Here is a 27,652-nt window from a genome sequence, read left to right as displayed (position 1 = left end):
AGTCTTCCAAAGAGTGGGCTATTCTAGAAGCCTGGGCAGCAAGGTGGGGGTGGGGCTCAGAGGGGCCCAGTATAAGCATCCTGTTGCCTCAGGGAGGCTCTTGATTCCACCAGATCACACTTCAGGCCTTAGTTCACACCAAGAGGCCTTGGAGCCTGCTGGCAGTCTTCTCTGCCCAATCTGTTCCCCAGATTCCCTGTAACCCCTCTCTCTCCACAAAGGTCCTCACCCAGATATGGTACCCACTGCCACATGCACCCCCTTTGCATGCACTGCCTACCCACCTCTTGCCCTCCTCATTCTCCTGTCTGTCCTAAGCCCCTGCCATCCTCGCCTTTCTCCAGTGGCCCATCCTTCCTCCACTCAGTCCCCCAGGCTGTGGCTGGGTCACTGCCCATCCACAAGAGCCCTGGCATTGGTTACTGAGATCCCAGTTCTGCCTCCTGGTGATGGGGAACTGTGGGGACAGCCATCTTGGGGCATCTTTTCCCCTTCAGTAGGGCACTGGTAGCAACAACAGCCCTGTGCACACCAGGTGCCACATGTGCCGTCCCCGTGGATGTGCACGTGATCCAGGCACAGCTGTCCACTGAGATGGGGACAGCCCCAGACTGAGGGACATGGATCCTTGAGTCGATCCCTGCTGTGGCTGACCCAGGAAGGTCATTTCTGTCTTCCTCATCTCTGCGTCCTCACTCATGGCTCACACAGAGCATTTGGACTCACTGACATCTAAAGTTCAGCACAGGCTGGACAATTTCTGAGTAGCAGAAGCTCTAGCCTGCAAGAATCAAGTGGAGCTGTGGGCATCTGGACAGGATGGTTTTTTGGGGGGGTCTATGGGTCTAGGGAGGAGAAACACACTTCACTCTGTCTCGACCGTTGGGGAAAGGAGAGGAAACTGGCTGACTCGGAACTGTAAGGTTCAGCAGTCTCTGCTGTCACACTCTAGGTAGAAAAATTGCCAGACACAGGTCACACAGAGCCAGTGTCCCACAGCAGGGAGGCAAGTAAGCAGCAGCAAGGCCTTGTGCCTCTAAACCAACTGGAAGCTTCAAAGCTCCCAGGCTGAGAACTGGGACTGTTAACGCTGAGGAACATTCTTGCCACGGCAAGAAAGGAGCCAGGGCCAGGCACGGTGGCTCACGCCTGTAATCCCAGCACTTTGGGAGGCTGAGGCAGGTGGATCATTTGAGATTAGGAGTTTGAGACCAGCCTAGCTAACATGGTGAGACCCCATCTCTACTAAAAATATAAAGATTAGCTGGGCGTGGTGGCGTGGGCCTGTAATCCCAGCAACTTGGGCGGCTGAGGCAGGAGAATTGCTTGAACCCAGGAGACAGAGGTTGCAGTGAGCCAAGATTGCACCACTGCACTCCAGCCCGGGCGACAGAGCAGAGAAAAAAAAAGAAAGGAGCCAGGAGAAATCTACAGGTCTGTACCCACTCAGGCCGTGGAAGGGATGGCTATAGGGTGCCACTGGGGCTATGAGGTCCCCTGGGCAGCTCAGCCGACAGCACCTTTGGCAGCAGCCTAGCTCTGGGATCTGGGCCTTGGATTTGCAGGACCAGAAGCCCACCACCACTGGGGTTGGGGGTGTGAAGGTACTTACTTGGACCAGCCACGTGAGCCAAAAGCTAAGCATATATTTCCAAGGAGGGTGTGACCACTTAAGCAGGCTCCTGCTGGCCTATGGGTGAGCATGGCTGGGGTGGCCTGGTCTCCTGGGCTCCTTAAGTTGGCAGAGAGCTGCAACTTCATAGGTCTTCAGGGGTGGCCCTGAGGTGGGTAAGCAGTTCTCTCTCTGCGGCAGTGGTCAGAGGCTTGTGTCCTGGACATCCAGGTGCTTTGTGGGTAATTAGGACCCACAGGCTTTTCCTGCATAGGTTGCTGACAGTGCCAGTAAGCGCAGCTCTTTGAGCCCAAAGAATCCTCAAGGATCAGGGCAGGCAGTCTCACCAGCCTCTGATTGTCATAGCACTATCACATGCCACTCCAGGGACCTCCTGGTATGCACACAAGCACTTCCTGGGGGGTTGGGGGGTGACAGGGTAAGGCTCAGCTTAGTGAGGAACCTCCATGCTCAGGGCCTTTGTATCCATGTATCCACTGTCAGACATGGCAGTATCCATCTGATGGGGCTTTGGAGAGGGCTGGCACAGATACAGGCAGAGTGCAGGGCATCATGTGGTGCTGGGAGGGGGACCAAGGAAGCTGGAACCCACAAGGCCTCAGAGCCCAGCTGGGAGCAACATTCTCCCAGGGAAGTCTCCCTAGAGGCTTTACTCGGCAGAGGCTTAGCACAGAAGCCCTGAGCTCCCCTCTTCCACCACAGGACTCCCTCCTGCTGATAGCCAGGCACTGGGACCCCAAGCTGCCCAGCCCATTCTGAGCGTCAGTGTGTTCATCTGTGCTGGTAGGTGGAGTGGTGCCTGCAGATCCCTTCTTTGGCAGCGTGTCTGAGAGAGCACCTATCCACCCTACTCTTTGTGTGGGAAGGCATGCACGCTGGGGAGAGCTAGGTGCTGCCCGTGATGCACCTGGAGGCCTCTGGGATGCAGGGGACTAGTTTCCAGAGAGCCACACACTCACCACAGACAACACACAGTTTCTTCCTGGCCTGGGTGTGATGAGCAGATGTTCTCAGCTTCCTTTGATCCAACTTGGTCTTACAGGAGGTAGATAAGGTATGAAGTAAGGTCATGAGCTGTGCAAGGTGTGAGTGTCGCTTTGGTCCTCGTGTCTGCTCCAGCCCTGTGGACAACTGGGAAGAGTGGCCCAACTAGCTCTGGAGCCAGTCGGGCCTTGGGGACAGGTCCCAGCCATAGTGGCCTTATTGCTGTGTGACTGCACCAGTGTCCAGTCTTTCTGAACCCGTCCCTATGTGTGTCTGTCAAATGACTATATGAATGTAGGTAGATGGCAAGGGGCTGTTGTGGCTTGAGCAACATGCAGATTTAGAACTCCTTGCTTAAGACCCTGACCATGGTGGGGAGCCGCCTTGTCCTCACACAGCCTTGAGGTGCCTTGTGCTCATTGTGGCTCCCCTGCAAGTGAATGATCTCTAGGTACCCCAGCCTGCTTCTATGTCCCCAGCAGCAAGTCCAGTACCTGGCAGGGAGCAGTATCCCTCGAGGAGATCCTGAGGCACTGCCTCTTGAGTTCCTCCTGGAGGGAAGGAAGGAGGGCAGAGAGTGTGACATTACCCAGGCTGAAGGGGCAGGTTGGACCTGGGGCTGATTTGGACTAGGGGTACCTGGAAGGGGCACAGAGTAAGCCTCGGAACGCTGGCTACGGGAGCCAGCCCAGGGGTAGGCCAGGTGGAAACCAGCCAGCTCAGAGAGGAGATGTCACTAGGACAGGTGTCACCAGGATAGGGGCCAAATGGGTCTGAGGCCCCTGGGTGTCTGTGGAGGGAGGAACGGCGCTATGTGATAAGAGAGAAGCTCATGGGGGCAAAGGGTTGGGGGTGGGTAAGCCAGGGCTTGGGGCAGCATCTCTGTCATCTAGCCCGTGCAGGTTGGCCCATCCCTGCCTTTCCTTGGCCTCCCCTTAGCTGGAGTGGGAGGAGCAGCCGGGAGTTGGTAGACTGTCCCAGTGCAGCCTGCCTTCATGGGAAATCAGGAAGATGCTGTGTGCACACTGGAGCTGTGAGTGCCAGGGGCATGGCCGGACGCTGTGAGGCCCTCCCCTCCTGAGCCTGTTTCTCATCTGTACCAGGGTACAGTACCCGCTTCCAGGCAGGAGAGCAACCCTCCTTGAGCTCTGCAAAGCTGCTCATGTCCTGGGGATGGGGTACTGTTGCTGTTCTTGGAATACTGAAACTGGGGGAAGGGGTGTCCTGAGAGCTGCCTGGCTTCCGCCCAGCCCTACTGCTCCCAACCCTACCCCTCAAACCTAGTGCTTTCTCTCTGGGCCTCACAGCCTAGCCGGAAAATGAGGCCCCTTCCAGCTGTAAAACCCACTCAGCATGGCATCTCTTTTTTGCCCTCCGCCCTGAGGACATTACTCCAGCGGTCTTCACTGCAGCCCCCCTGCCCAACTGTAACAGCAAGGACAGCTCGGCTGTGGCCAGTCGTTTCCCCCACACACCTACACTTCTGCCTGCCACAGGGCACTACTGGCACAACTCCAGGGGGCGCCATTCACATAGGCACCGCCTGCAGAGGGGGGATAACCCTCACACACAGTTGGCCACTGCCATCCCGGCCTGCCGCACTCCTGGCCACCCCTACACCATGCTCTCTGGGGCCCCACAGCTTCCTGCAGTGAGAGCTGCACCCGCTTTGCCCGGCAGCGGTCCACAGCCCGCCACCAGCGGCCAGTCCAGGGAACCGGAGAGGATTGGCCGGCAAAAGTCAGTTGCGCTCCTGGGCCCGCTTCCAGGCGAGTGCCGGCGCCCCGTCCGGCCGCGCCTGCCCCGCCCCGGCCCGCCGCGAGCGAGAGAGCGAACGAGCCTCCGCGGCCATGGCCCGGCGCCCGCCCTAGCTCCACTGCACAGATGCCACGGCGGAGCCGGCGGGTAGGAACTTGGCGGGGGCGGGGGCCGGGACTAGGGCCGGGGCTGGGGCTGCGCAACCGCCTCGCCTCCGCTGCCCGCCTGGGTCTCCACTTTGCTGGCGGTTTTGCTCAATCTTCCCCTGGTGGGCTCTGGCGGCCGCCCCCCGCCTCGGCGCACCAGGCACAGCAGGAAGCCCGTGGGCTGTGGTTTCCCCGGCGCCCCCGCGGAGGAAATCGGCCGGCGGCGGGGTGCTGCGCCCCCATGCCCAGGGCGGGCTAGCACCCGGTTCAGCGTCAGGTGGGCGGCCAGGCCGGCTTGGGCGGCGGCACGCGGGGGTGGCAGGCGCTGGTGAAACCGCACACGCGCCAGCGCATCCAGCCCTACCAAGCCCCGGGCTGGGAGCTGGCTCGTGGGGGCGTGCGCTGCGCGAAAGCGAAAGCCGCCCGCCAGAGCAACTTTGCGGTGGAAGGCGCCGACGAGGAGCTGTGCCGTGCCGCTCTTGGGGATGGTGAGCTGGCCGCCCGGCCGGGTGGGCAGCGCGTCCGGGCGCGGTGCTTCCCTAGCTATAAATAGGTGCTGTGCGGGGACAGGAAGATGGTTCCAGCCCTTTACAAGCACCGGCCCGTTATGTGCGGTGGGCTAGGACCTTGCCCCTCAGCGGAGTGGGAGGAGGAGTGGGGTTAGGGGTAACGGTTGCATGGGATGGGGGGTGGGCACATAGAGCCCACAGCAGAGTTGGCGGCGGGGCTCGCCCATGCACTTGGTTGTTTGTCGTTTCTGCTTTTCCCGGGAGGGGGAAGGGAGGAACAGCCCGGCAGTTCTGGGGACCTTAGCGCTCGACGTCTTATTTGGCAGGAGAGGCTGGAAACGAGCGAGCGCCAGCTGCAGGCAAATTGCAGGCTTTCCCAGCCCTTGCCTGCAGAGAGAATCATTACCTGTGGATGGCGCGGGGAATCCCTTGCCCTCAGTAGCCCCACCTGGAGAGACAGGACCGCGTTGTTGGGGGTGGGGTGTAGGAGTGGGCGGAGGCCAGGGCGCCCCTGGTGGCCTGTGTACAACCCTGCGGCCAGAAAGGCCCGCCCTGATAGGTTTGTGGTAGAAGCTGCAGGAACTTCCTGTCCCTAGGGGTGTTCAACCTGGCCTGCTTCGGGGGCCCCTTTCCTCCCAACCTTAGGGGAGGAACAGGACTGCGGGAGGGGCCAGGCCCTCAGCTCCTCAGGGCATCAGGAAGATAGGGAGCTGCTGGTCTGGAAACTCAGTCCTGCCTCTAAAGGCTTCGGGACTCCTGAGTAGGGAGGCTCCAGAAGGGGCAATCTGGGCCAGGGCTCGGAGGGGTGCTGCCCAGCTGGCCTGGCTCTGTCTGTGATGCTCATCTTCCTTAGGGACAAGCCGGGTAGAGTGCAAAGAGCATGATAGGCCTAGTTCGGCTGTAGTCTTGGCTCCCTGCTGGCTGACTGCCCTGGAACAAGTCTCTCCCCCAGCAAGGTGTAAGTGAAATCATGTGTTAAAGGAGCTGGGCAGGCAGCCTGTGAAGACGGTTGGCCCCAGGAGATGAAGTTTGCCCTACACGCCCCACGCCATCCCCTCCTTTTCCTCCAAGCTGTTTCGCCGTTTTGGTGACTTGTGTGGGTTTGTAGGTAACAGGGGTCTCCCCAGGACTGTGGAGGATTTTGATATTTTCCCCACAGCTGCTCCTGACCTCAGGGCCAGATTCCATCCCCTTCCTGGCTCCGCTTGAGGTGCTTAAGAATAGGCTGGAACCAGGAGGAAGTTTTTATGCTTTTCTAGGGGGCGGGGAGGCCCCTAATCTCCTCTCCCAGCAGCCCTCTCTGCTGAGAGGCTCCATCGCTCTCTAGCTGCAGCCACCCACTCAGCAGCTGGCCCTCAGCTCAATGCAGTCTGCTCCTACACCCTGTGCCCACTGCTCTTGGGAATGGGATGCCAACAGGCTCCCCGCCCTCGCCTGTTCCGAACACTGAGTCACCACGACACCCGTGCCACGGGGGATGCTGGAGGAATCCCTCCACCAGGGGAACGGGCTCTCCCTTGGTTGCTCACAGTGTCGTGTTTTCTGTGAACAGAGCTGGCAGAGCTGAGCTCCTCCAGGAAGCCTTGCCCACCCATCTTACCACGGGCATACAGGGCTGGCTTGGGGCTAGGAGGGCCCAGGAAGACAGGACACTCACCCACTGTGTCAGCTCAGGCACCCAGGACCTGCCTCCTGGAGACCAGCCTGCTGCTGCGTGCCCACTCTTGTGGCCCCTCTGAGTGATCTGTCTTGAAGAGAGGGAGAAAAGCTTTGTGGAGAAGTATGTTCAGCCCAGCATTCTTCATCAGAATCCTTAAGTCCCAGAGCCAGATGCTCACCAGTAGCCCACTTTACTGTGCAGTGAAGTGCTGTGTGGTCATTTTGAATGATGTTTTTGGTGATGCGGGAAAATACATGTACTGTATTTGCTGAGTTAAAAGTCAGGATTAAAATTACACACTCTCTGCTCAGGATGCTGCGGGTGATGGGGAAGACTCTGAGGGAGTCACTACTATACCCCTGACTCGGCTGCCCATTTCCTCATCTGCTTGGCAGACGCTTCTTCTCTGGCACCAGCTGCATCCTGGTTTTTTATTGGCTTTCTTCAAAAACCCCCCGCATCCCTTGCTCTCCTAGCCCATTACTTTTTGTTCCAGCCTCTCTCCTGTCCCCTCACCCTGGATCACTGGGAAGTTGGGCTTCCCCAGCATCCTTGAAAGGGATTTATCTGTGGCATAAACTCTCCAATGCCTACTCAGGGCTAGCCTGGATGTGGCACTGGGAACATGAGGGAGGACAAGACACTTTCCCTGCTCTCTTGGGAATCAGAGTCACCTTAGGGCTACACCAAGGGCAAAGGGATGTGGAGGCCAGGATTTGTGGTTTTTACCTGGAATACTACTTTTCTGGGCAGTCCGCAGGCAGGACCCGGGGGCCCATGTCTGTCCTGACTCTCTCTGCTTGTGGGCTTCTCTTCCTCCCAGGGGCTTCAGGAGTTCTCTGAGATTTCATCTTGGCTCACAGATCTTGAGTCTCCCAGGAGGCCAGGCTCTGCTCAAAGGCCTTGAGGTGTAGGTGTGAGCCAGAGAGATGCAGCCTTCCTGCCTGCTCCACCCATCTGCTCCACCCTGGGGAGCCCAGAGTCCAGGGGACTGTGGCAGGGCAGCTGTTCCTGTCCAAGACTCAGGCCCTTGAAACTGGCTGCTGACGTCAGAAGCTGGGGGCAACCCTGCAGGCAGTGCCTGACCAGGCCGGGCCAAGCCCAAGAAGGCCCCTAGCAGACTCAGGCTAGTTTGGATTGGACAACCTGGGTGAGCTGGAGAGGAAAGAGACTGCTATGTGAAGTAGATGACCACCTGCCCAGCTGCCTGCTTGCTCCCTTGTCAGGCCAGGTGCCCTGGATCTCCCAGGTGGCTCCTGGCACCTCATGGCCTGTTCCTTCCTCAGCACCTCTGTGCAGCACCCAGGCAGCTCCTTCACAGCCATTCTGGCTACTCCCAAGTATGGTTCCTCCCTCTTCTGCCCTCTTGCTTGAGCCTCACGTGGCATCCCAGCTGGGCATGGCCCTGGGAATGACAGAATGGGGCAGGGGGTTGCATCTGAATCCTGTGGGTGTGGCAGCAGGGGACAGCTGGAAAAGGCCAGCAGAGAGCTTGCTTAGAGGCCATTTCCTGCAACATTGCCCAAGGGACTTAATTATGACACCCTGAGGCACCCATGGTGCTGGTGGAAGACACTGGCCGCCTGCCAGCCACCCCGTCCACAGGCAGGCATTCCAGTGGCAGCCTGCCCCTGCAATGGGCTTTTGCAAGTCTTAAGAGGCACCTTTTCAAAACCGAGGTGAACTGGCATCACTGAATTCTCCATGCTTCCATTTCTACATCTGTAGAACAGGGAGGCTGCCAATTTCTTGTTCCTCTGAGTGTTAAGCAGGGGTGTAGGAAGAGACTTGAGGTGGGTGAGTCTGGCCCCTGAGTCCTGTCCCACTTTGCGTCACTAGGCAGCCTTGGCAGGTCACCTGAACTCAGTTTCCCTCTCTGGAAATTGAGGGGTGAGTTGATTACATACTCAGGCTGTCCCTTCCAGTGTAGACGTAGGATGAATCTCTATGTCCCTACTCAGCCCACACCTGACCCTCGTCCACTCTGTGACAAGCTTGTGCCTTGGGTCTGAGTACTGTTCTGACTGGCCTGCTCCTCTTGCTCACCCTTCTTTCTTGCCTTGGAATTTCCAGGGGCACTTGATTTCCTGAAGAGCCTTTGCCTGTGCCCTAGAAGTGGAGGAAGCTCTAGAAGGAGTCATGACTGAAAGGTGGGGTCCACAAAGGTGACAGTTAGAGCTGGGAACCCTCAGCTCAGGGAGCCTCAGAACAGCCTTGGGCTGTGCCACTAAAAATGGCCCAAGCAGTGACCCAGCAGCCAGTAGTGGTGTTTACTATGAGAACCAGAACAGTGTTTGAATTTGTGGCCTCAGGCTGTCGAGCTCCGGGTTGGCCCTGGCTGAGTGAAAGGCTGTGTCTGGCAGAAAAGAGAGCCCGTGCCCCTCCAGGAGTAAGCTCCCCTGAGACCACAGTGTGCTGGAGACAGCATGAGCCATGAGCCATGGGCCTGGGCATGGCCTTGGCCTGTTGGCCAGGAATAGCAGTGTTCTATAACTTCAGGGACACTTGTCACCTCTAAGTGGTGCCACCTGCCAAGATTGCACAGCCTTCCTGCCCCCAGGCACTTCACCCTGCTTCCCAGCCCCCTCATAAATGGACAGGGCAAGAGCACAGGCTGGCCCAGCAGCATCCTACCACCTCCACTTAACCAGCTCTCAGTTCCCCCAGGAAAGTCTTCGTGGGTTCCCAAATCATAGCAGTCATGCCCTCCCTCTGTGGACCCCTAGGCTCACTCTACCATGGGACTCAGCGTTTGAGGCTCTGTTTCCTCAAGAGCAGTGGGAAGACAACCAAGTCTTAAGGCTGTAGGCAGGGTTTGGTAACTTGTATCAGGCACTCAGCTTAGAGTCTGGGGCTTCATAAATTATTCAGATTGTTAAAATCTGTCTCTGGGACCTCATCTGCCAGTGAGGAGCCTAGAGCCGTTCTGAAGGGTTTGGGGATTGACTGAGATGCTTGGAAAGAGATGCTTGGCATGGAGGGGAAGCCTCAAGCACAATCTCAGTGTCTTTAAGTCCTCGGAGGCTACTGGTGTGCACCGCCAGCTGCCCTCAACTCTCTATAAGCAAGTATTATCCCAGCCACTCTGGCCATCAGGGAACCCAGCCCTGGTGACACCAGGGCCCAGGAATCAAGTGGGGCAAATCTGAAGACAGCAAGTGTGCCTGTGGAACTGGGAGAGGCGAGGCAAGGGGTACGGCCAGAGCAGCGGGACTCAGGGCTGAGGGAGAACTAGGAGAGGGCCAGAGGGGACCCTCCTCGCAGCGCCCCTGCTTCTCTCAGCTGCTACTTATGGCCCCTGTCCATCTATGATCCTGCCTCTGCCTTTCCCTCAGATGCCATGGGGATGTTGGCCTGGTGCTGGCTCCCTCCACCTGCCCTCAGCCAGGCCTCTTGGTCACTGCTGCCCATGCCCTTCTTTTCTGGCCCTGGCTTAGCTTTACCCAAGCTCACCCCTGGCACATTCTCCACACCCTCCCTGAGGCCTGAACATGAGCCCCTGGGCTGAATACAGGGGGCTTCTGCTGTTGCAGTTGGAACCTGGCCATGCCCCTTCCTCCTGTGTGGGCCGTGGTGAGGAAAACCAGGTGAAGCAGGAGCCGTCCCTTGCACCTGTCCCACTCCAGGAGACCCTCCTCAGCACCCTGGTTCTCTAGGCGCTTCATAGCCCTCCACAGGCCCGGTGTTAGAGGGACAGTGGAGGCAGAGGGCTGCTGTGGCTACTACCCCTCTGTGGGGAACTGCTGTGTCCAGGGCATCCTGGGGCTGCCGGTATCATCCTTCTCATTGGGTCTCTTGCTGCAAGCACAGACGCCCAGCTCCACCTGGTGTAGGCAGAAAGCCAGTTGGCTTGCTCCCACCCTGCTGGCTCGTGACTCTGCCTGGTGGCTTCACGCTTCAGAGCAGCTTTGTCTGGAGGCCAGCCTCATGGCCACAGGAAGTCCCCTCACCCTTCGGGAAGTATGTCCATCTGCATACCGCCCCAGGCCACAGAGAAGAGCGGTTATTCCTAAAGGCTCTCATTAGGAGGGGAAGCCTGACTGGGATCCTGGGGCCCATCTGCTGGCTGAATTCCCATGGCTGGCGGTGGGTCTCAGGCCTGGCCGAGCAGGCAAGGGGGCCAATCCTGGGGGCAGGGAAAGGACAAGCCCACAAGAGAAGGGGCTTCTGGGAATAGTGCCCAGTGCAAGGTAAATAAACATAGGAGTCCCCATACTGGGGCATGTGAATGAAGATACGGTGAAGAGATGAACAAGGGCACACTAGTTGGCCTGACCCTGCCCGGGAAACGTGCCCTTCAGCACACTGTTACCAGAAAAAGGCCAAGCAAGATGCCAAAATGAAACCAGAGCACATGCAAATGTAAAATGCTGCCTTTCAAGCTTCTCAGGGCTGGCTGGGGAAGTTTTGAGAGTCACGATAGCATGGGGGTGGCCAAGCGGGCGGCGGTGTGTATGGTTCCCTTCTGATTTTCCATGGACTCACTGCCTGATTTGTTTGGTCTTCCGTCCTTTCTGAAATCAGCGGTGTTATGTTACGAAAGGAAACGGAAGGGAAATAGGGATCCAAACTGTGCTGGTGTGTGTGATGCAAACTAGACCCGTCCTCACGGGCGTGTCTGTTGGTGTCTAGGTGCCCTGGAGGTGCAGGGATGGGAGGGTCTTCAGTGGGATGTACTGCTGCAGCGGATGGAGACCCAGGAGACAGTGTCTGCCCACTCTGGCGCCTACTGTAGATAGACCCTATCTGTTGGAAAGCAGGTGTCTTTTCATAAGCTGCTTCAGGATCCACATCTGCATGGTAGGAAGATGCAGCATTGATGTTTGCTGCCCTGGATGTGGATAGCCTCAGTACCCTAGTTTTGTCCTTTTCAGGCACTGCCAGGAGGTAGAAGGTGGCTGCTGGCCTCCACACAGTCCCCCAGCCTGCGGGTGGACCCTCCATGTCACAACAGGAGCCAGTGTAGAGGCCACAGGGGCTCAAGGCTGCGAGTTTTAAGCTCCTCTCAGGCCTTAACAGCTCAGGGCTGGAGGTGCCCTGGCTTGCCTCCCAGGGCTGCTAGAGCAGGGTGGGCCCACATCTGTGTACAGATACTGTGGACAATCAGCAAGGACCCACAGGGACAGGGCCCTGAGAGGGGCACCACCTAGACATCCTGCAAGTGGTCCCTGTAGCTGGGGGGCCAGGCCCCATGCCAAGGAGAAAGCGATGTCACTCATAACTTTGGTCCATTCTGGGTAGCAGTTTCTTCAGCGTGTTGGCTGCAGGGACCCATCTGGGAGCCAGTTCACTTATTCCAGGCCCCTGAGGTCCCACCCCAGAGATGGGCCTCCTTAATGCCTGTTTCCTCATCACTCACTCCCTCCATCATCTGTGCTTTCCCCACACCCTGCCTGGACCCCGAGTAGGTGTCAGATGCCATGCTGGTCACTAGGACACTGCAGGGAACCAGACCCTGGAGCTAGTGATAGGTAGGGGGTGCCCAATGCCGCAGCAGGTAAAGCAGGGACCAAGGGAGATGATGGGGGCTGCTCCCCAAAGTCAACTTTGCCCTGGTTAAGCCTTCAAAGAGGAGTGGGGCAGGATGGCAAGAAGTAGCAAGAGGGAGGGGGACCCCAGGCATCCCAGGAGCTGCGGATGATTCTCTGGGCACTGCTGGAGAGAGTGGGTGAGGGCAGAGCCTGGCCAGAGCTTCCCTGCAGCCTGCTTTGACTCAGCAGTTCCACCTCTAACAAATGGTCTGGTGGCTGGGTAAGCACCTGTGCAGGGAGGTGTACACACTGGGCCTCTCACTGTCTGTCCTCAAGTTTGATCAGGCCCCACCTGAGTGCATCCCATAGGAGACAGGTCCAGCAAACATATGAGATGCAGCCATACAAAAGAGGAGGCTGCAGAGCAGTGGGTCTGTCTATCATTTGCTGCCACTCACAAGAAGGAAGGGGGTGGGGATACACTTCTGTCCTTCTTGGGACAGTGAGAGGGGTCCAAGAAGCCCCTGGCTGGGCAGTGGCCCCTTTGGCACTGTGGCAGTTTCCAGGGGACACCAGACAGGGTGTCCCCGAGGCTCCTGCCACAACCACCCCCCTCACACACCTGTGCCGTCCATCCCACAGGGCATCTGGCGGATCCCCGTGGACGAGATTGACCGGCCGGGCAGCTTTGCCTGGCACATGAACCGCTCCATCGTGCTGCTGCTCAAGGTGCTGGCCCAGCTGCGGGACCACAGCACCCTGCTGAAGGTGTCCTCCATGCTTCAGCGGACCCCAGACCAGGGCAAGTGAGTGCACCCACCCTGGACGCAGCCTGGCATGCTGTGTGGGTCAGGGGCACACCCACCCCAGGCAGCCTCTCCACTGCTCTGGCCCAGCTGTGAGGACCACTGGCTGGGAGCCTGGACCAGCCCTTCATTCTCCTTGGGGGCCTCTCTGTCCCAGTGTCTAGAACCTAAACAACACTTCCCGCCCCCAGGCACCCTGTCCTGGGGTGTGTCCCAGACACAGCCTGTCCCCACTGATCCTGGTTCCACGTTGAGACTCTGGACTACCCAGCCTTTCCTTTCCTCCTGCTTCCCCCAACTCAGGGCTCTCGGGGTGCTGTCAGGTTGTAGGGAAAACAGATGTTCAGAAGATAGCTGTGGTTCTCCAGACAAAGGCCAGTAACAGTGGGATGAGCGACAGGGGTGCCTGGGCCTCAGTGGTAAACAGGGAGCTCTCTGCCAGAAAGGGCAGGACAGACAACAGAGCCATCTGTTACAGCTGCCATTTACAGGGGATGTTGGGGGGATCCTGGAAGAGACGCAGCTCAGATGTAGATGGGCCTGGCCTGGAGGCCTCACCCCATCAGCTGGGCTGGGCCTCCTCCCATGCCTGCACTGTCTCACCCTCTGGCTGTCTCACTCACCTACCACTTGCCAGGCGATGTGCCAGGAGTTCAGGGGCCTCCAGCTGGGGCCTGGGGCACCCTGGAGCCAGACCTGAGGGAGCAGCTATAGGCTGCTGAGCACAGCACACAGGGTGGGCCCACTGCAGAGGGCCCAAGGGCAACAGGCTGGTGCCGTGTCAGAGGCCTACTGGCTCTGGATAGAGGGAGCTCAGGGGAAGCTTCTAGGGGAGCAGCCACAACAGGTGGTTAGTTGGGACACTGAGGAACCAACAGACATCCTCAAGGCAGGGATGGGCAGTGGCCACCATCCAGCAGTGCCATGTGGTGTCAGATGCCCTCCTGTCCTCTCTGACTACCCCTGTATGACCGCAGGAAGTATCTGCGAGATGCTGACCGCCAGGTCCTGGCACAGCGGGCCTTCATCCTCACTGTGAAGGTGCTGGAAGACACGCTGAGCGAGCTTGCAGAGGTATGCCACCTGTGTCGTCCTCTCCTCCACGGCCCATGAACACGCTTCCAAGCCCTTCCCAGGTGGTGGGCCCGATCCCACTATTTGCACACCCTTAGGCAGGATGTGCCCAAGGGTCCCCATCTGTGAGGTAGCACCCATCCTGTCTCTTCCTAGTCAGGGAAGGTCAGCCGTGGTAATGAATGCACATGAATTCAGTGAGGCATGGATGCACTTGGTGATTAGTAAGAGCCATAGTGACTCCACGAAACTGAGCTCACCAAGGGCTGCACCACCCAGGGCGGGGTCCCAAGCCCTCTCCCTGGCAGGCTGACCAAGGCCTGTGAGAACACCATGTGTGTACATCGTCCCTTTTCAGCCTTGAGGCAGGTGCAGCAGTGCCTCCTTCTCACAGCTGAGCACCTGGAGGAGGCCAGGGTGGTTAAGCAGCCAGCCTAGGAGGTGGGGCTGTTGGGAGTTGAGCCAGGACTGCCTCCAAAGCTTATGCCTGGTAGGGCTGGCTGTGGCTTGGTACAGGGCATCAGCTTGAGCCTGTTGGGGAGGAGTCCTTGCCAGCCCCCAACGCCAGGCCTCGTGCATTAAGGGCCAGGAAGACTTGGCTCTGCAGCAAACACGCTTGGTGGCCCTGGGCAGGTCCCCTCCCATAAAATGCCCAGAGCTGCCCAGAGTTCACATCATGGAGTCAAAGGGGAGCTGGGCAATGCTGCCCCAGCTCAGCCCAGGCCTGTTATTCAGGAGCAGTGCCACCTCCAGAGTCCCGTCAGCCCCTTGCTACCTGGGAGAATGTGGTGCAGCAGCCAGAGGTGCAGAGGAGGGAAGGCCTTTCTCAGGCAGGTCTCTGGGCCCAGTGTCCTTCTCTGATAACTGAGACACAGCCCTGGCCAGCTGGCAGATGTCCGGAGCCACACAGATGTCAGGTGGGAGAGGCCCAGGTTGGGCTCACCAGCCCCCAGAGGTGACTCATTGCAGTGGAGACACCAATGACACAGCATCTTACCTTTGGTTTCTTTGTAGAGGTCAGAACGCCCAGGGCCCAAGGTCTGTGGCCTCCCCGGAGCCAGGATGACCACCGATGTCTCACACAAGGCCAGTCCTGAGGATGGCCAGGAGGGCCTCCCCCAGCCGAAGAAGCCCCCTCTGGCTGATGGCTCAGGGCCAGGGCCCGAGCCAGTGGGCAAAGTGGGCCTCCTCAACCACCGGCCTGTGGCCATGGATGCAGGAGACAGTGCAGACCAAAGCGGGGAGCGGAAGGACAAGGAGAGCCCCCGGGCAGGGCCCACTGAGCCCATGGACACGAGTGAGGCCACTGTTCGCCACTCAGACTTGGAGCGGACACCGCCCCTGCTGCCAGGTCGCCCCGCAAGGGACCGGGGCCCTGAGAGCCGGCCCACTGAGCTGTCTCTGGAGGAGCTGAGCATCAGTGCCCGGCAGCAGCCCTCCCCGCTCACCCCAGCCCAGCCAGCCCCCGCCCCCGCCACCACCACAGGGACCAGGGCAGGGGGCCACCCCGAGGAGCCGCTCTCCCGGCTCAGCCGCAAGAGGAAGCTCCTGGAGGACACGGAGTCAGGCAAGACACTTCTGCTGGATGCCTACCGTGTGTGGCAGCAGGGCCAGAAGGGTGTGGCCTATGACCTGGGCCGTGTGGAGAGGATCATGTCGGAGACCTACATGCTCATCAAGCAGGTGGGCAGCAGGCAGAGGCCTGGGGGCACTAGTCTGCTGGCAGCATCCCCACTCTTGCCTTTCTATCCTCAAGGAGGGTCTCCTGGGCCTGCCCTTGGGGCGGGTTTTAGGTGTTGTTCCCACCCAATCCCTGCTGTTCACTTTCTGCAGTGAGCTTTAAAAAGTCAATGTTCAACCTGGAAGGAAGTGAGAGCCTGTCACAGAAACCTTATCACAACTGGCGCGGGGAGTCTGGACCGCTGCTCCCACCGCTGTGCTGGGCCTCTGGGTACATCTTAGGGCATTTCCTTCAAGACTTCTGTGGCTGTCATCTAAAGATGGCTGCAGTGACCAGAGATCTCCTCATTTTGCCTTCTTTTTTTAAACATTTTATTTTAATGTATCAAGCACTTTCCTTTTTCTCCATTTAAAATTATTCCCCTAGGAAGAATCTCCAAAACTTTAGTGACTGGCTCAGATGGGATGACCATCCCTGACATACAGTATTCCCTCTAATCATGTCAGTTTGCAATGCACCCCACCCCCAACTGCCCCATATCAAATGGACCTTGGGCACTGAATCCCTAGACACACTTGACACAGCATGGGGCTATCACCATCAGGCCTGGGATTCCGAAAGGCCTCTCCCACTCTAATCACAGCCCTCCACCCTGCCCACTTAAGGGGCAGGTTCTAGCTCAGAAGACTCCCCTCATCCCCTAGCAACTGAGCCTCAGCTGAATTTGAAGGCTTGGTTGGAGCCCTGAGTCTGTCTGCCAGCCTCAGCTTGTGAGGATGTAAGTAACTCAGCCATAGAAATGAACTTGGTATAACCAGATGGGCTCAGAGGAACAGCTGGGTCCAGTTCTGGCACCAGTACCTGGTGGTGTGGTACCTGAGCAGGCACCCCCACCTGGGAGATGGATGGGCACCTGCCCCTGCTACCCATGAAGAACTGGGAGGTAGGGGTCTAGATGCGGACAGCAGTGGGGACGACTGGCTATTCAGCAGAGTCTGGAGTGGTGGGGGGCACCCGAGCCACAGGGCATGCCCCCTACTTAGGCTGGTCTGTGCTACATACACAGACAGGGCTCGGGGAGGCTAACCACAATGGCCTGCATCTCCTGACCTCTGGCATCTCCCTGTTAAGGTGGATGAGGAGGCTGCGCTGGAGCAGGCTGTGAAGTTCTGCCAGGTCCATCTTGGGGCTGCCGCCCAGAGACAGGTAAGCCCAATTTAGCCTGTGCCAACCTCATCTTGCGGAGCCTGCTCCATATCAAGGCCCTAGGATGCAGGCTGAGAAGCAGATCCACTCTTGGGACTGTTCTTGTGGTCAGCTTGGGCTGAGGGGAGATGAGCAGGGGGCAGCTGAGCCTCCAGCCCGTGGCCATAGTGGGCAGGAACTTGACAGGGCCCAGACCCCAGTTCAGACATGCTGAGGGGTCCCCTCACCTCAGCCACCTTTTCTGTAACAAGGAGGATGGCCCCTAGCCAGCTGACCTCAACTGGGAAGGTCATTCCATTTGGAACAGAAGTAGAAGCAGCAATGTTAGAGCCAGGCTGGTTAGGAGCCAGGTGGTGGGGGAAGGTGGAGATGCAGCCTATACAGAGACTGCCCCCCCACCACCCCAGGGGAGGACTTGTAGGGAACAAGGTGTCCTAAGAGAGGGTAGGCAGGAGTCCTGGAGTTTATTAAGCAGGGAGGAAGCAAGGCAGCAACACTCCTGAGTGGGGAAGATGGGGTTGGTGCAAGGTCCAGGCCAGGGCTGGACGGGCGGGGTCCAAGATATGGCAGGGAGTAGGGAGTTGGGGAGGCCCCTCCTGGGAGGACCCCAAGCCAGAGGTGGGAGGGCTGGGCTCAGAAGTCAACAAGAGGATGTGGCAGGGAGGGGCAGACATGGCAGGCAGAGAGAGCAGGTGTGCCCTGTCTAAAACATAAGCGTCCAAGCCAGAGGGTAGGTGGCATGCCATTCGAGTAGGTACAGCCTTTTGTCCCCAGGGGTGTCCCGATGCCTCCAGTAGCCTCGTCCCAGGTCCCTTTGTTCCAGGTCCCCTAGCAGAGGGCTGGTAGCTGCCTTTGGGGTCCAGACAGGCTTCCTCTCAGTGGAATGGGGCCTCAGGCCCCCACCACCTGCCTGGGCTATTACGTCTGCAGAAGCCCGAGAGGTTCAGCTTTGACCAAGCAGGCTGTGGGCCAGATGAGGCGTGCTGTGGGGAGTAGGTGGGCCTGATCCCCGGTTAAGGGCCAGAGTCCTTGGCAGGGAGTGCCCCAACCCCCAGCAGTCCCCACCATTTCATTGTCCAGCTGGGCAGAGTACATAGCACAGCTGTCTGGGCCCCAGTGCTGGGCGCAGGCCCAGGCCCAGGTCCACCAGTGTGCCCCTGCGTCCTCCACTGGCCCAGGTGGAGCAAGTGGACATGGGAGTGGTGACCACTCAGGAGACGGGAGGGCTGTTTCTGCTTTTGACATCCTTAAAAGATAGACCCACAGAGGAAACCCCCCCACAACCCCACACTGTAGCGTGAGAAGAAAGGGGTACTGAGCTGGCAGGAGCCAGGGCTGGGCCAGACCCCATTTTGCCGAGGCACATGCATATTGGGGCCCCTGAGGGCTGGGTGAGCAGAGATTTCCGTCAGAGACCTCGGAAGACACAGCCTGGGTTATGGGGGTGGCCAGAGCCAGGGGACCCAGGTCCTTACCTTTCAGGTTGCCTGCTGCTGGGCGACGCCAGGCCAGGCCCCAGCAGTCCCCTCCCAGCGTGTGGAGGGGAGTGGCAGGGAGGAGGCCCTAATGACCCTCAGACCTACCTACCTGCTTCCCAGACCCTGGTGCGGTGGGAGCGCCTTGGTATCTGCTGTGGGCAGATTTGCATTTCCTACCTAGGATTCTTACCCTGGGCCCAGAGAAGATGCCACTGTAGGGGCTGGCTGCCATCCTCTGGTTCTCTCCTCCCTTAAGCCCAATCTTGGAGCCATTTCCTGCCATCAGAGCCCATAGCTCCCGCCCCTCAGGGAGTGTCCATTTTGCTCACGGCATGTCCTTGTTGCCATGGCAGCCCTGAACCCGCCTGGAGGGTGCTCTGGACATAATTAGAGGCTCAGTGCCCACGGCTGAGGCCCGCTCCTGAGCGAGGACAGGGACACTGCACTCACCTTCCTCCAGCGTGTCTGCTCACGCTGCCAGCTAGGCTGCTACAACACCACTGGTACTGCCGCAGGCCCGCCGGGCCCAAGAGACAGGTCTGTCCTCCTGCCCCGCACTCCCACAGGACAGGCTGCCCACAGGACAAGGCTGGGCCCCAGAGCACCGGCCTGGGGCACATCCCAGACACTCAATACGTGGCAGAGTCCACAGCGGCCCGTCCTCAACCATGTGGAATTGAGGAACAGGACATTTTAGCAAAACCAATGTCAGAAGAGACAGGGTCATCGGTGGTAGCAAACTGCCCCCCCCAATGCACTGAGGTACCTACCTGCAGGCGTGTGACTCTCCCACACTCGAGGGGGTGGGGGTGGGGGTGCTGTCAGCCCCATGTGGGCCAGCTCCCACAGTACAGTCGGCCTGGTGCTGGGGAGGGTTGAAGGGTGGGCCCACCCCTCTGCTCAGCTGTGAGAAGCTGCCTCAGAGCTGCCTCACATCACCTCAAGACATGCTGTCAGGGCACTGGAGCCTTCACACCTGTCCCAGGGGGGCTGGCTGGGGGTGGGAGCAAAAGTAGCCCTGTGAAAAGAGCCCCAACAGGGCCTCATGGCAGAGGGAATTGTGTGGATGAAGACTCGGAGGCCCCTAGGGCCCGGCTCACCTGGAAATCGAAGGCCCATGGTGGGAGCAGTTGCCAAGGCCAGGCTGCAGGGAGAGGCCAAGCTAGGGGCAGCACTGGGTGCCGTGGCAGTAGGTCACAGCGGGCTGTGGTATCAAGCCCAGGAAGCAAACTCTTGCAGCATCCCACTAGCTTCCTCAGGACTCTCCCGTGAGTGGCCCTTGGGAAGTCACTCTCCAAGACTGACCACCTGTTCCTGCATTCCCTGGGTTGGGAGCTGCACCATGCCTAGGGTCCTGCTGGACATACTCCTCCCAGACTGGCGCCCTATGGTGTGAGGGCAAGGCCAGCTGGAGGTCCTTCCACTGAGTCCCCACCAGTACGGCCTGGACATTCTCCCAGGGAGGGGTTCCGGGTCTCCAGCTGTGTCCTAGCATCAGCAGGATCCTGATGGGGTGCCTCTCTGATGGACCTTTCTGGCAGCATTGTGGGGGCTCAGTGGTGCCATATGGGCAGTGTTGGCAGCCCTAGGCGCACAGGGTGTCCTGTGGGACAGCACTGGTCGGCTGGCGGGCAGAGCAGCGTGGGCTCAGGGCTGCCTAGCCAGCCTTTCTCACCTCTTGTTTGTCCTCACAGGCCTCGGGGGACACCCCCACCACTCCAAAGCACCCCAAAGACAGCCGAGAGAACTTCTTTCCTGTGGCAGTGGTGCCCACAGCCTCTGACCCTGTGCCAGCTGACTCTGTCCAGCGGCCCAGTGATGCTCACACCAAGCCTCGCCCTGCACTAACTGCCGCCACAACTATTATCACCTGCCCTCCGTCAGCATCAGCTTCCACCCTGGACCCGTCCAAGGACCCTGGGCCTCCCCGGCCACACAGGCCTGAAGCTACCCCCAGCATGGCCTCTCTGGGCCCAGGTGAGTCCCATCCCAGTCCAGAGCTGGGCCCAGGCCCCTGCCACCCTCTCTCACCTCCCTGTGGGGAGAGTGTGAGTACGGGTAAGGGAGGCAAGCAGTGCCCTCCCACCCAGTCGATCCCATAGGGTGGCAGGGCAGGTGACCGCGGGTCCACTCAACAGTCACTGGCAGGCTCAGTGGCCCTGGTCAGCACATCCTACATCTACCACTTTTAACCTAACCCTGGGTGCCTCAGTCTCCCTGTCTGTGAAAGGGGGTGGTGAGGAGGGAGGGAGCAAACACCATCACGGACGTGTTTGCTACTGTTTCCTCCCCACAAAGCCTTATAGTAAGTAGGAAGAATGGCTTGGTCAGGTAGGAAAAGGATATTAGCCCACACCAGGCCTCCCTCAGGGCACTGGGAGGGGGGGTCCTGACCTTCAGCATGCTGCAAGGCCACTGGTATCCGGCCTCAGTTACCTGTGAGCAGTTCCTCGGTACCAGGCCCTACTGGGTGCGGGGCCAGCAGATCTGCTCAAACCCCATCTTGCCTCATGGGCAAGACAGAAGCCAGCCAGGATGAGGGCAGGGGCAGGTCAGGGGGCTTGTGAAGGAAAACAGAGAGGACAAAGGTGTGGACAGTAGAGGGCCCTGCTGGCCTCATCGGTGAAAGCTCCTGTTCCTTCTAAAACCCAGGATCCATTGGAATGGCAGCCTGCAGACAGCTAAGCCACAGATCCTTCCTGCGGGGAGGGGATGTAGAGGCAGCACTGCTACAGCCAGTGAGTGAGAGGGGAGTAGACAAGGCACCATCCCCCTCGCTGGTCCTGACACCAGCAGCTCTGGCAGCTGCAATTCTGCCAAACTGGGTTCAGCTTAGGCCTGGGCGAGGTTCCACCTGCCACCCAGGGCAGGGGGCCCTTCCCTGTTGGTTCCCATGACTCTAGGACCATGTTGCCAGGCTCCGAAGGCCCTATAATAGGACAGGGATATTCCCTAACTAATTCGTCTCCCCAGCTGGTGGGGCCCCAGGAGAGACCAGCGTGGTCAGAAGGTTCCCTGTGCCCCTGGGGACATCCAGCGATGGACCAGTTTCCCCAACCCTCCCTTTCAGGCCCTCCCCTGCTTCTCCCTCCCTGCCTCAGGGACCCATCCTGTTTCCTTGCCGCAGACCCTGCACTGGCCCACAGCCTGTGTCACCCCTGGAGGCTCACCTGTCTTCCCAGTTGAATTTCCCACCCATCTGAAAAACGAGACAGCCACTCTGCAGAAGTGCCCAGCAGAAGGCAGGCCTGAGAGCCCCCACAGACTGTGGGCCTGAGTGGAGGTTGAGTTGAGAAGTCTTTCTCAGCTCTTTCCCACGGTGGCTCAAGCAGCAGGTGCTGATGTTTTCACCTGATGCCATCCACACTGCTTTGAGGATTGTGAACATTTAGGCATCCTGTAGCCCAGTCAGCCTCGGTTGCACTGGCTGTGGCCCTGTGAGACAAAGAATTACTTCCCTTTGGGTCAGAACCTGTGGCCATTTGTTCCCAGAGGAGCCTGTGAAGGCTTCAGGACAAAGAGCCGTAAAAGAACTGTAGTGCTGGCCAGGCGCGGTGGCTCACGCCTGTAATCCCAGCACTGTGGGAGGCCAAAGCGGGCGGATCACAAGTTCAAGAGATGGAGACCATCCTGGCCAACATGGTGAAACCCCATCTCTACTAAAAATACAAAAAGTAGCTGGGTGTGGTGGTGGGTGTCTGTAAACCCACCTACTCGGGAGGCTGAAGCAGGAGAATCACTTGAACCCAGGAGGCGGAGGTTGCAATGAGCTGACATCACGCCACTGCACTCCAGCCTGGGTGACAGAGCTAGACTCCATCTAAAAAAAACGAACTGCAGTGGTTCTACCAGCATGTGACCTTGGCCATCCCTTTTCTTCTTTCTGCCTCAGTTTCCTGCATAAAATGGATAAGATGAAGCTAATAGCACTGCAGGATTTGGAATGGTGCTTGGTATTAAGCAGAGACTTGGTATGGGTTTTTATTTTTTTTATTTTTATTTTTGTTTTTTATTTTTGGTGGAGACAGGGTTTCCCCATGTTGGCCTGGTTCTCCCCAGACTGGTTCTCCCCAGAGCCATTGACCGCACCGAGAGAACACAGAGGAAACCACGGTGTCTTTTATAACCTAATCTCAGCAGCAACTGAGATCTCTGTAGGCCACACACACCTCCCTGGGGTGTGGGAAGGCCTGGTGGATGCCAGGGCCAGGGGTAGCGGAGTAGGGGGCTAGAGGCTGCCTGCTTTCCCTCTGCCTGCCTGTCCCACCATCAAGCAGGCCAAAGCTGTAATTCACGTCCTTCTCTCCTCTAACTGTTAGATCTAAGAAAGAGGATCTGTTTCCTAGCATACCTTCTTCAGCCTGGAGAGTTGATCCTTTTCTATTCCCATTCCCAAAACCAAATTAAATGGCCTTTTGACAGGATGGAACTGTTGAATGACACTGGGGGCAGGGGGCGAGGGGGTGGAGGCTTGAGATAAGGCCTCAGCCAGCCTGGGGCAGGAGCCTCAGGCAGAGCAGCTGGATAGGGATGGCCATGGCCGCTGAGGCCTCTGCCTAGCCCAGCAGTCACCTGCTGGCCCCAGCTTTGAACCGGGAGCTGTCACTCCTGCTGACCAAGGAGAGGAGCTGGCTCCCGCTGCTGGAGAGGACGGAGGGCCTCCTGGCAGAGGAGCGGGATGGGGAGGCGGGGGCTGGAAAGGCAGTGGTTGATGACCAGTGTGGTGGGAGAGTCCAGGCCTGAGTGAGAAGCTGGGGAGCAGCAAGGGAAGCGAGGGCCGTGTGGAGAGTGGAGGCAGGGCCTGGAGGCCTGGGAACCGGGGACCGATGCTGAGTAATCACCTGGCCGGTAGCCACAGGCACAGCATTTGCCCCTCAGGCCCATCCCGGCCTTGGCCCAACTGAGCCCAATTCCTGGCCCCTGCCTCAGGACAGGGAAGGTGTAGCTGGCTGGGCAGGAGCCACAGTGCCAGCTTCCACTTTGGTCTTAGTTGGATTGTTTGGATTTTGGTCCTGACCTCGTTTCTGAATGCTGCTTATGTGAGCTGGAGGGAGAGTGGACACCGCCCCCCCATCCCCTCTCACTGCCTTGTGATGAGATCTTAGAGAGGCTGGGCCTCGAAGACTCAGGTGTGGCCCCACTGGGTCAGGTATACAGCCCTCTCGGGAGGCGGAGGAGCCCTCTGCGGGTGGGGAGCCAGCCCCTACCAGCGTCCTCTTGGGTGGTGAGTGGTTTCTTGGCAGCACCAACCTGGGCCGCCTCAGCCAGGACCCCAGCATTGGCCACACTCCCCTGCCCAGTGTCCCAGGGCACACTGTGGGCCCATGGGACCTGGCACAGATGCATAGGAGCCTGTGGGGTGGATGAGTCCATTACCTGCAGTGAGCCCATGTCCCCACAGAGGGAGAAGAGCTGGCGAGAGTGGCAGAGGGCACCGGCTTCCCACTCCAGGAGCCACGGCACAGTCCGCAGGTGAAGACGGCCCCCACAAGTTCCCCGGCAGAGCCACACTGCTGGCCGGCAGAGGCTGCCCCGGGCACAGGCGCCGAGCCCACCTGCAGCCAGGGTAAGGCGAGCTGGAAGCAGCCCAGCACCAGCCCCCAGGAGGCTGCCTCACAGCTGGCAGCCAGGGTGGGTTTCCTGGCCTGGCCTTGAAGGGCAGGGCCTGGGGATGCCCCATGGAATGAGATGGGGAGGAAATGGGGGTAGTGCAGGCCGGACAGGGGAGCCAAGGGAGAGGCCCAGGCTGAAGAGTTTAACGCGTGGCCCATTGTGTCAGGGGCTGGGTAGAGAGGGACCCCAGAGCCTTATTCCGCCCCTGGCATCACGGAGGGGTACTAGCGAGGGCAGGCGGCCTGCTTGGGCCCACTGCAGAACCCAGGCTGAGCCCAGAGTGGGGAAAGAGGAGCAGGCATGGACAGGGCGGAGCATGGGCCTGGTGACAGACACTTGAGGGACATCAGCAGCAGGCAGAAGGGTGGACGGGTTGGGCTGGGCCAAGCAGGCATCCCCGTCGACAGCCATGTCAGATTCTAGCCCTGGCCTCAGTCCGGCCTGTTCCCACCAGCTGCCCCAACCAGCCAGGCCCCTTGGGGACTCCTCCTGGCCTGGGCCTCCCACAGACCACTCGGGATGGCAGGACCTGGTGCCAGCCCCTGGAGGCCAGGCATGGGCTCTGTGTAAACCCCATTCCTTTTAAAGCCATGGGGCTGCAGAGGAATGTGGAGACGAGCCAGGCCAGCCGGGTCCTCCCAGCTCACGCAGCTCCCTAGAGGCTGCGAGGCCTGCAACTGGCCCAGCCTTCAGGCTCTGGGCAAACTCAGCCCCTTGCTCCCCCTGGAGGATGAGGCGAAAGTGGATGCCCTGGGGCCAGCTCAGTGACCATGCCTGGCTGAGCGACCAGCTCTGGGCTTCAGTGTCCTCCCTGGGGCATAGACACCAGTAGAACATGCATCCTAGGATGGTTGTGGAAATACGACAGTTCATGCAAGCATAATGTCTGGAGGTCTTGCAGAACCCAGCAAGGCTCAGGGAGTCTCAGGTCCTGGGCTTTGAGTTCATGGTGTTACTGGGTGAGGTTCACAGTCCCAGCACCCCACAGCTCAGAGCCAGAGTTGGGTCCCTGCAGGCCTGAGCCAAGTATTTGCCCAGGGTAGAAGCCTTGGAGCCTGCCAGCCAGCACAGACTACACAGCATAAAGGCCCAGGACCGGGGGGGCGAGATAAAGTGCTCACTGTGTGATGCGGCAGGCAGGAGGTGCTCTTGGTACCTTTGTCTTCCAGAGGGGAAACTGAGGCCTGAGCCGAGAAGGGATGGGGAGGCTCAGGAGGCTGCGAGTGAGACTCAGCCCCTGAGCTCTCCCCCAACAGCCGCCAGCTCCAAGGCCCCCAGCAGTGGGAGTGCCCAGCCACCAGAGGGTCACCCAGGCAAGGCTGAGGCCAGCCGGGCTAAGTCTCGCCCCCTGCCCAACATGCCAAAGCTGGTCATCCCCTCCGCCGCCACCAAGTTCCCCCCTGAGATCACCGTCACGCCACCCACCCCAACCCTGCTCTCCCCCAAAGGCAGCATCTCGGAGGAGACCAAGCAGAAGCTGAAGGTGACCTCAGGGGCTAGGCTGGAGCCACGTATGTGGGTGGGAGGCATAGGTTACAAAGGGGGCCTAGGGCGGGGGCGGGGGTGGCAGGAGGGCCTGGGGTGTGGGTGAGGATGGCATAGGGGCCTGGGGCAGGGGTGAGGGTGGGAGGGGAGCCTGGGGCAGGGGTGAAGGTGGCAGAGGGGCTTGGGGCAGAGCCCAGCCATCCCTGACCAGTGCCCCGCCCGGCCATCTCTGCAGTCAGCCATCCTCTCTGCCCAGTCTGCTGCCAATGTGAGGAAGGAGAGCCTATGCCAGCCGGCCCTGGAGGTCCTGGAGACATCCAGCCAGGAGTCCTCGCTGGAGAGCGAGACAGACGAGGACGATGACTACATGGACATTTGAGGGGCCACTGCAGCCGCACCGCCACGCCCCAGGGGACCAGCCAGGCCTGGAATGCTCCCTATGCCTGGACCCTGGGCAGGACCAGAGGCCCACATGGATGCCACTCCCCACACAGCCCCCAGGCCTGCCCAGCCCACCTCCTCATGGCATCCTCCCTGTACCCAGGTCAGGCTGTCCACACCGCATGGGAGCCCAGAGGAGGAGGGGCCAGCCTTAGCCATGTGAAGGTGGATTGGTCGCCATCTGCACGCCAGGCGGCATCCTTTTCTATGAAATGTTGACTTTGTAAATCTGCCCACACCCAGCTGGCCATGTCCACCCCTCGACGCCGGGATGAGCCGGCTCTGCCTCTGTCACAGTGGAGGGGTCCTTTAGGGCCAGGCTCGCCCCTCACCCTTTTTTTGGTTGCTTTTCTAATAAAGATGGAACAGTTGTCTTTGCCTCTTTGCTCACCTCTAGGGGGCAATCTGGCAGAGTCTCAGGCAGAGGGTTGCTGTCCCCAGGGATTCTGGGCCTTTACTGCCGTAGTCCATAGGGCAGGGCCCAGCAGCCCCCCTCCTTCTCCAGCATCTCAGGGACCAGCCAGGCAACCAAAGCAGCGGCTGGGGGTGCCCAATGTTGTAAGGAGAGAGCCGACTCGGGGCTGGGCTGGGCAGACGCCTCTAGTGCAGCTGGAGCCAGACTTCAAAGGGGCGTTAGGTGCATCCCCAGAACTCACCTGGGTGCCAGTGGGTGGGAGGCTGTACGGTGGGAGGGCAGGCAGGGCTGGGGCTGCTGAGAGACTGGGAGGAGGGGGCTGTCAGGGAGGGAAAGGGGGGATGGGGCCAGCAGGGAGGGTACTTACTCCCATCACAGTCGCCCTAATGGGGCCAGTCACAGAATAGCTGTGGGGCTCAGTGCAAGACGCAAATATGGAGCTCCTTGTTCAAAAAGGATTAAGGAATTTTTTTTTTGTTGTTGTTGTTGTTGTTGTGGAGTCTCACTCTGTCTCCCAGGCTGGAGTGCAGTGGCACAATCTGCAGTGGCACGATCTCAGCTCACTGCAACCTCCGCCTTCCGGATTCAAGCAATTCTCCTGCCTCAGCCTCCCGAGTAGCTGAGACTACAGGCACACGCCAACACGCCCAGCTAAGTTTTGTATTTTTAGTATAGATGGAGTTTCACCATGTTGCCCAGGCTGGTCTCGAACTCCTGACCTCAAGTGATCCACCCACCTTGGCCTCCCAAAGTGCTGGGATTACAGGCCTGAGCCACCGTGTCTGACCAAAAATGATTAAGGATTTTAAGGCAGGTCCCACAGAGCATTAAGCCCCGAGAGCTGGCACCCTTCACAACTCTCTTCCCCTCCCAGCACCGCAGGGGCCCTCCTGGCCCTGGGACCTCCCATGGAGCAGGCTCACTGTCCAGGATGGAGATGGGGACCCTCCTCACTGCCCTGTGCCCCTCATGGGCTGGACATGCCCACCACCCAGGAAGAAAGGTGTAAAGGGCTGGGCACCGCCCTTTTGGAACCAGAGAATTGGCGGCCCCAGATGGGTCTGGCTGAACCCGCCTTTCGGGGGGCTGAGATAAGCCAGCCCGAGTTACTGAGCTGACGCCCCCTCCGTGCAGGGCCTGGGGTATGGAGCTCCCCAGACTGCACACCTATCCCCTACCGCACTTCCATCGTCTCCAGACACACGCAGCAACAGTGCCCAGGCCAGAAACAGGAAGCAGCAGCTCTTCCCTCCTCCAGTTGCCGGGAACTGTCTCAGCCAATCCCCCAGCAC

At 59.3% G+C, this 27,652-nt stretch overlaps 1 protein-coding gene across 7 annotated transcripts in view; it reads left to right on the top strand.

Annotated features, from left to right (window-relative positions):
- The window catches only part of LOC129022957 (calcineurin-binding protein cabin-1), a 169,510-nt gene extending 143,194 nt beyond the window's left edge, over positions 1-26,316 (top strand). For 5 of the 7 annotated variants that reach the window (XM_054469340.2, XM_063662877.1, XM_054469339.2 and 2 more), the window contains 8 exons: positions 12,804-12,967; positions 13,945-14,041; positions 15,056-15,724; positions 16,854-16,928; positions 20,101-20,383; positions 23,808-23,972; positions 25,189-25,502; positions 25,740-26,316. In XM_054469340.2, coding sequence (XP_054325315.2) covers positions 12,804-12,967; positions 13,945-14,041; positions 15,056-15,724; positions 16,854-16,928; positions 20,101-20,383; positions 23,808-23,972; positions 25,189-25,502; positions 25,740-25,883 — 1,911 coding nt within the window. In that variant the 3' untranslated portion in view covers positions 25,884-26,316. The remainder of the gene's footprint in view (positions 1-12,803; positions 12,968-13,944; positions 14,042-15,055; positions 15,725-16,853; positions 16,929-20,100; positions 20,384-23,807; positions 23,973-25,188; positions 25,503-25,739) is intronic. The other 2 variants (XM_063662876.1, XM_054469343.2) reach the window with 1 other exon arrangement.
- Positions 26,317-27,652: the final 1,336 nt, after the last annotated feature.

This window comes from Pongo pygmaeus, chromosome 23 (assembly GCF_028885625.2).
Source record: "Pongo pygmaeus isolate AG05252 chromosome 23, NHGRI_mPonPyg2-v2.0_pri, whole genome shotgun sequence".
Classification (NCBI taxonomy): domain Eukaryota; kingdom Metazoa; phylum Chordata; class Mammalia; order Primates; family Hominidae; genus Pongo; species Pongo pygmaeus.
The sequence above is the reverse complement of the archived record's forward strand: the minus strand, read 5'-3'. Positions and strand labels throughout refer to the sequence as shown.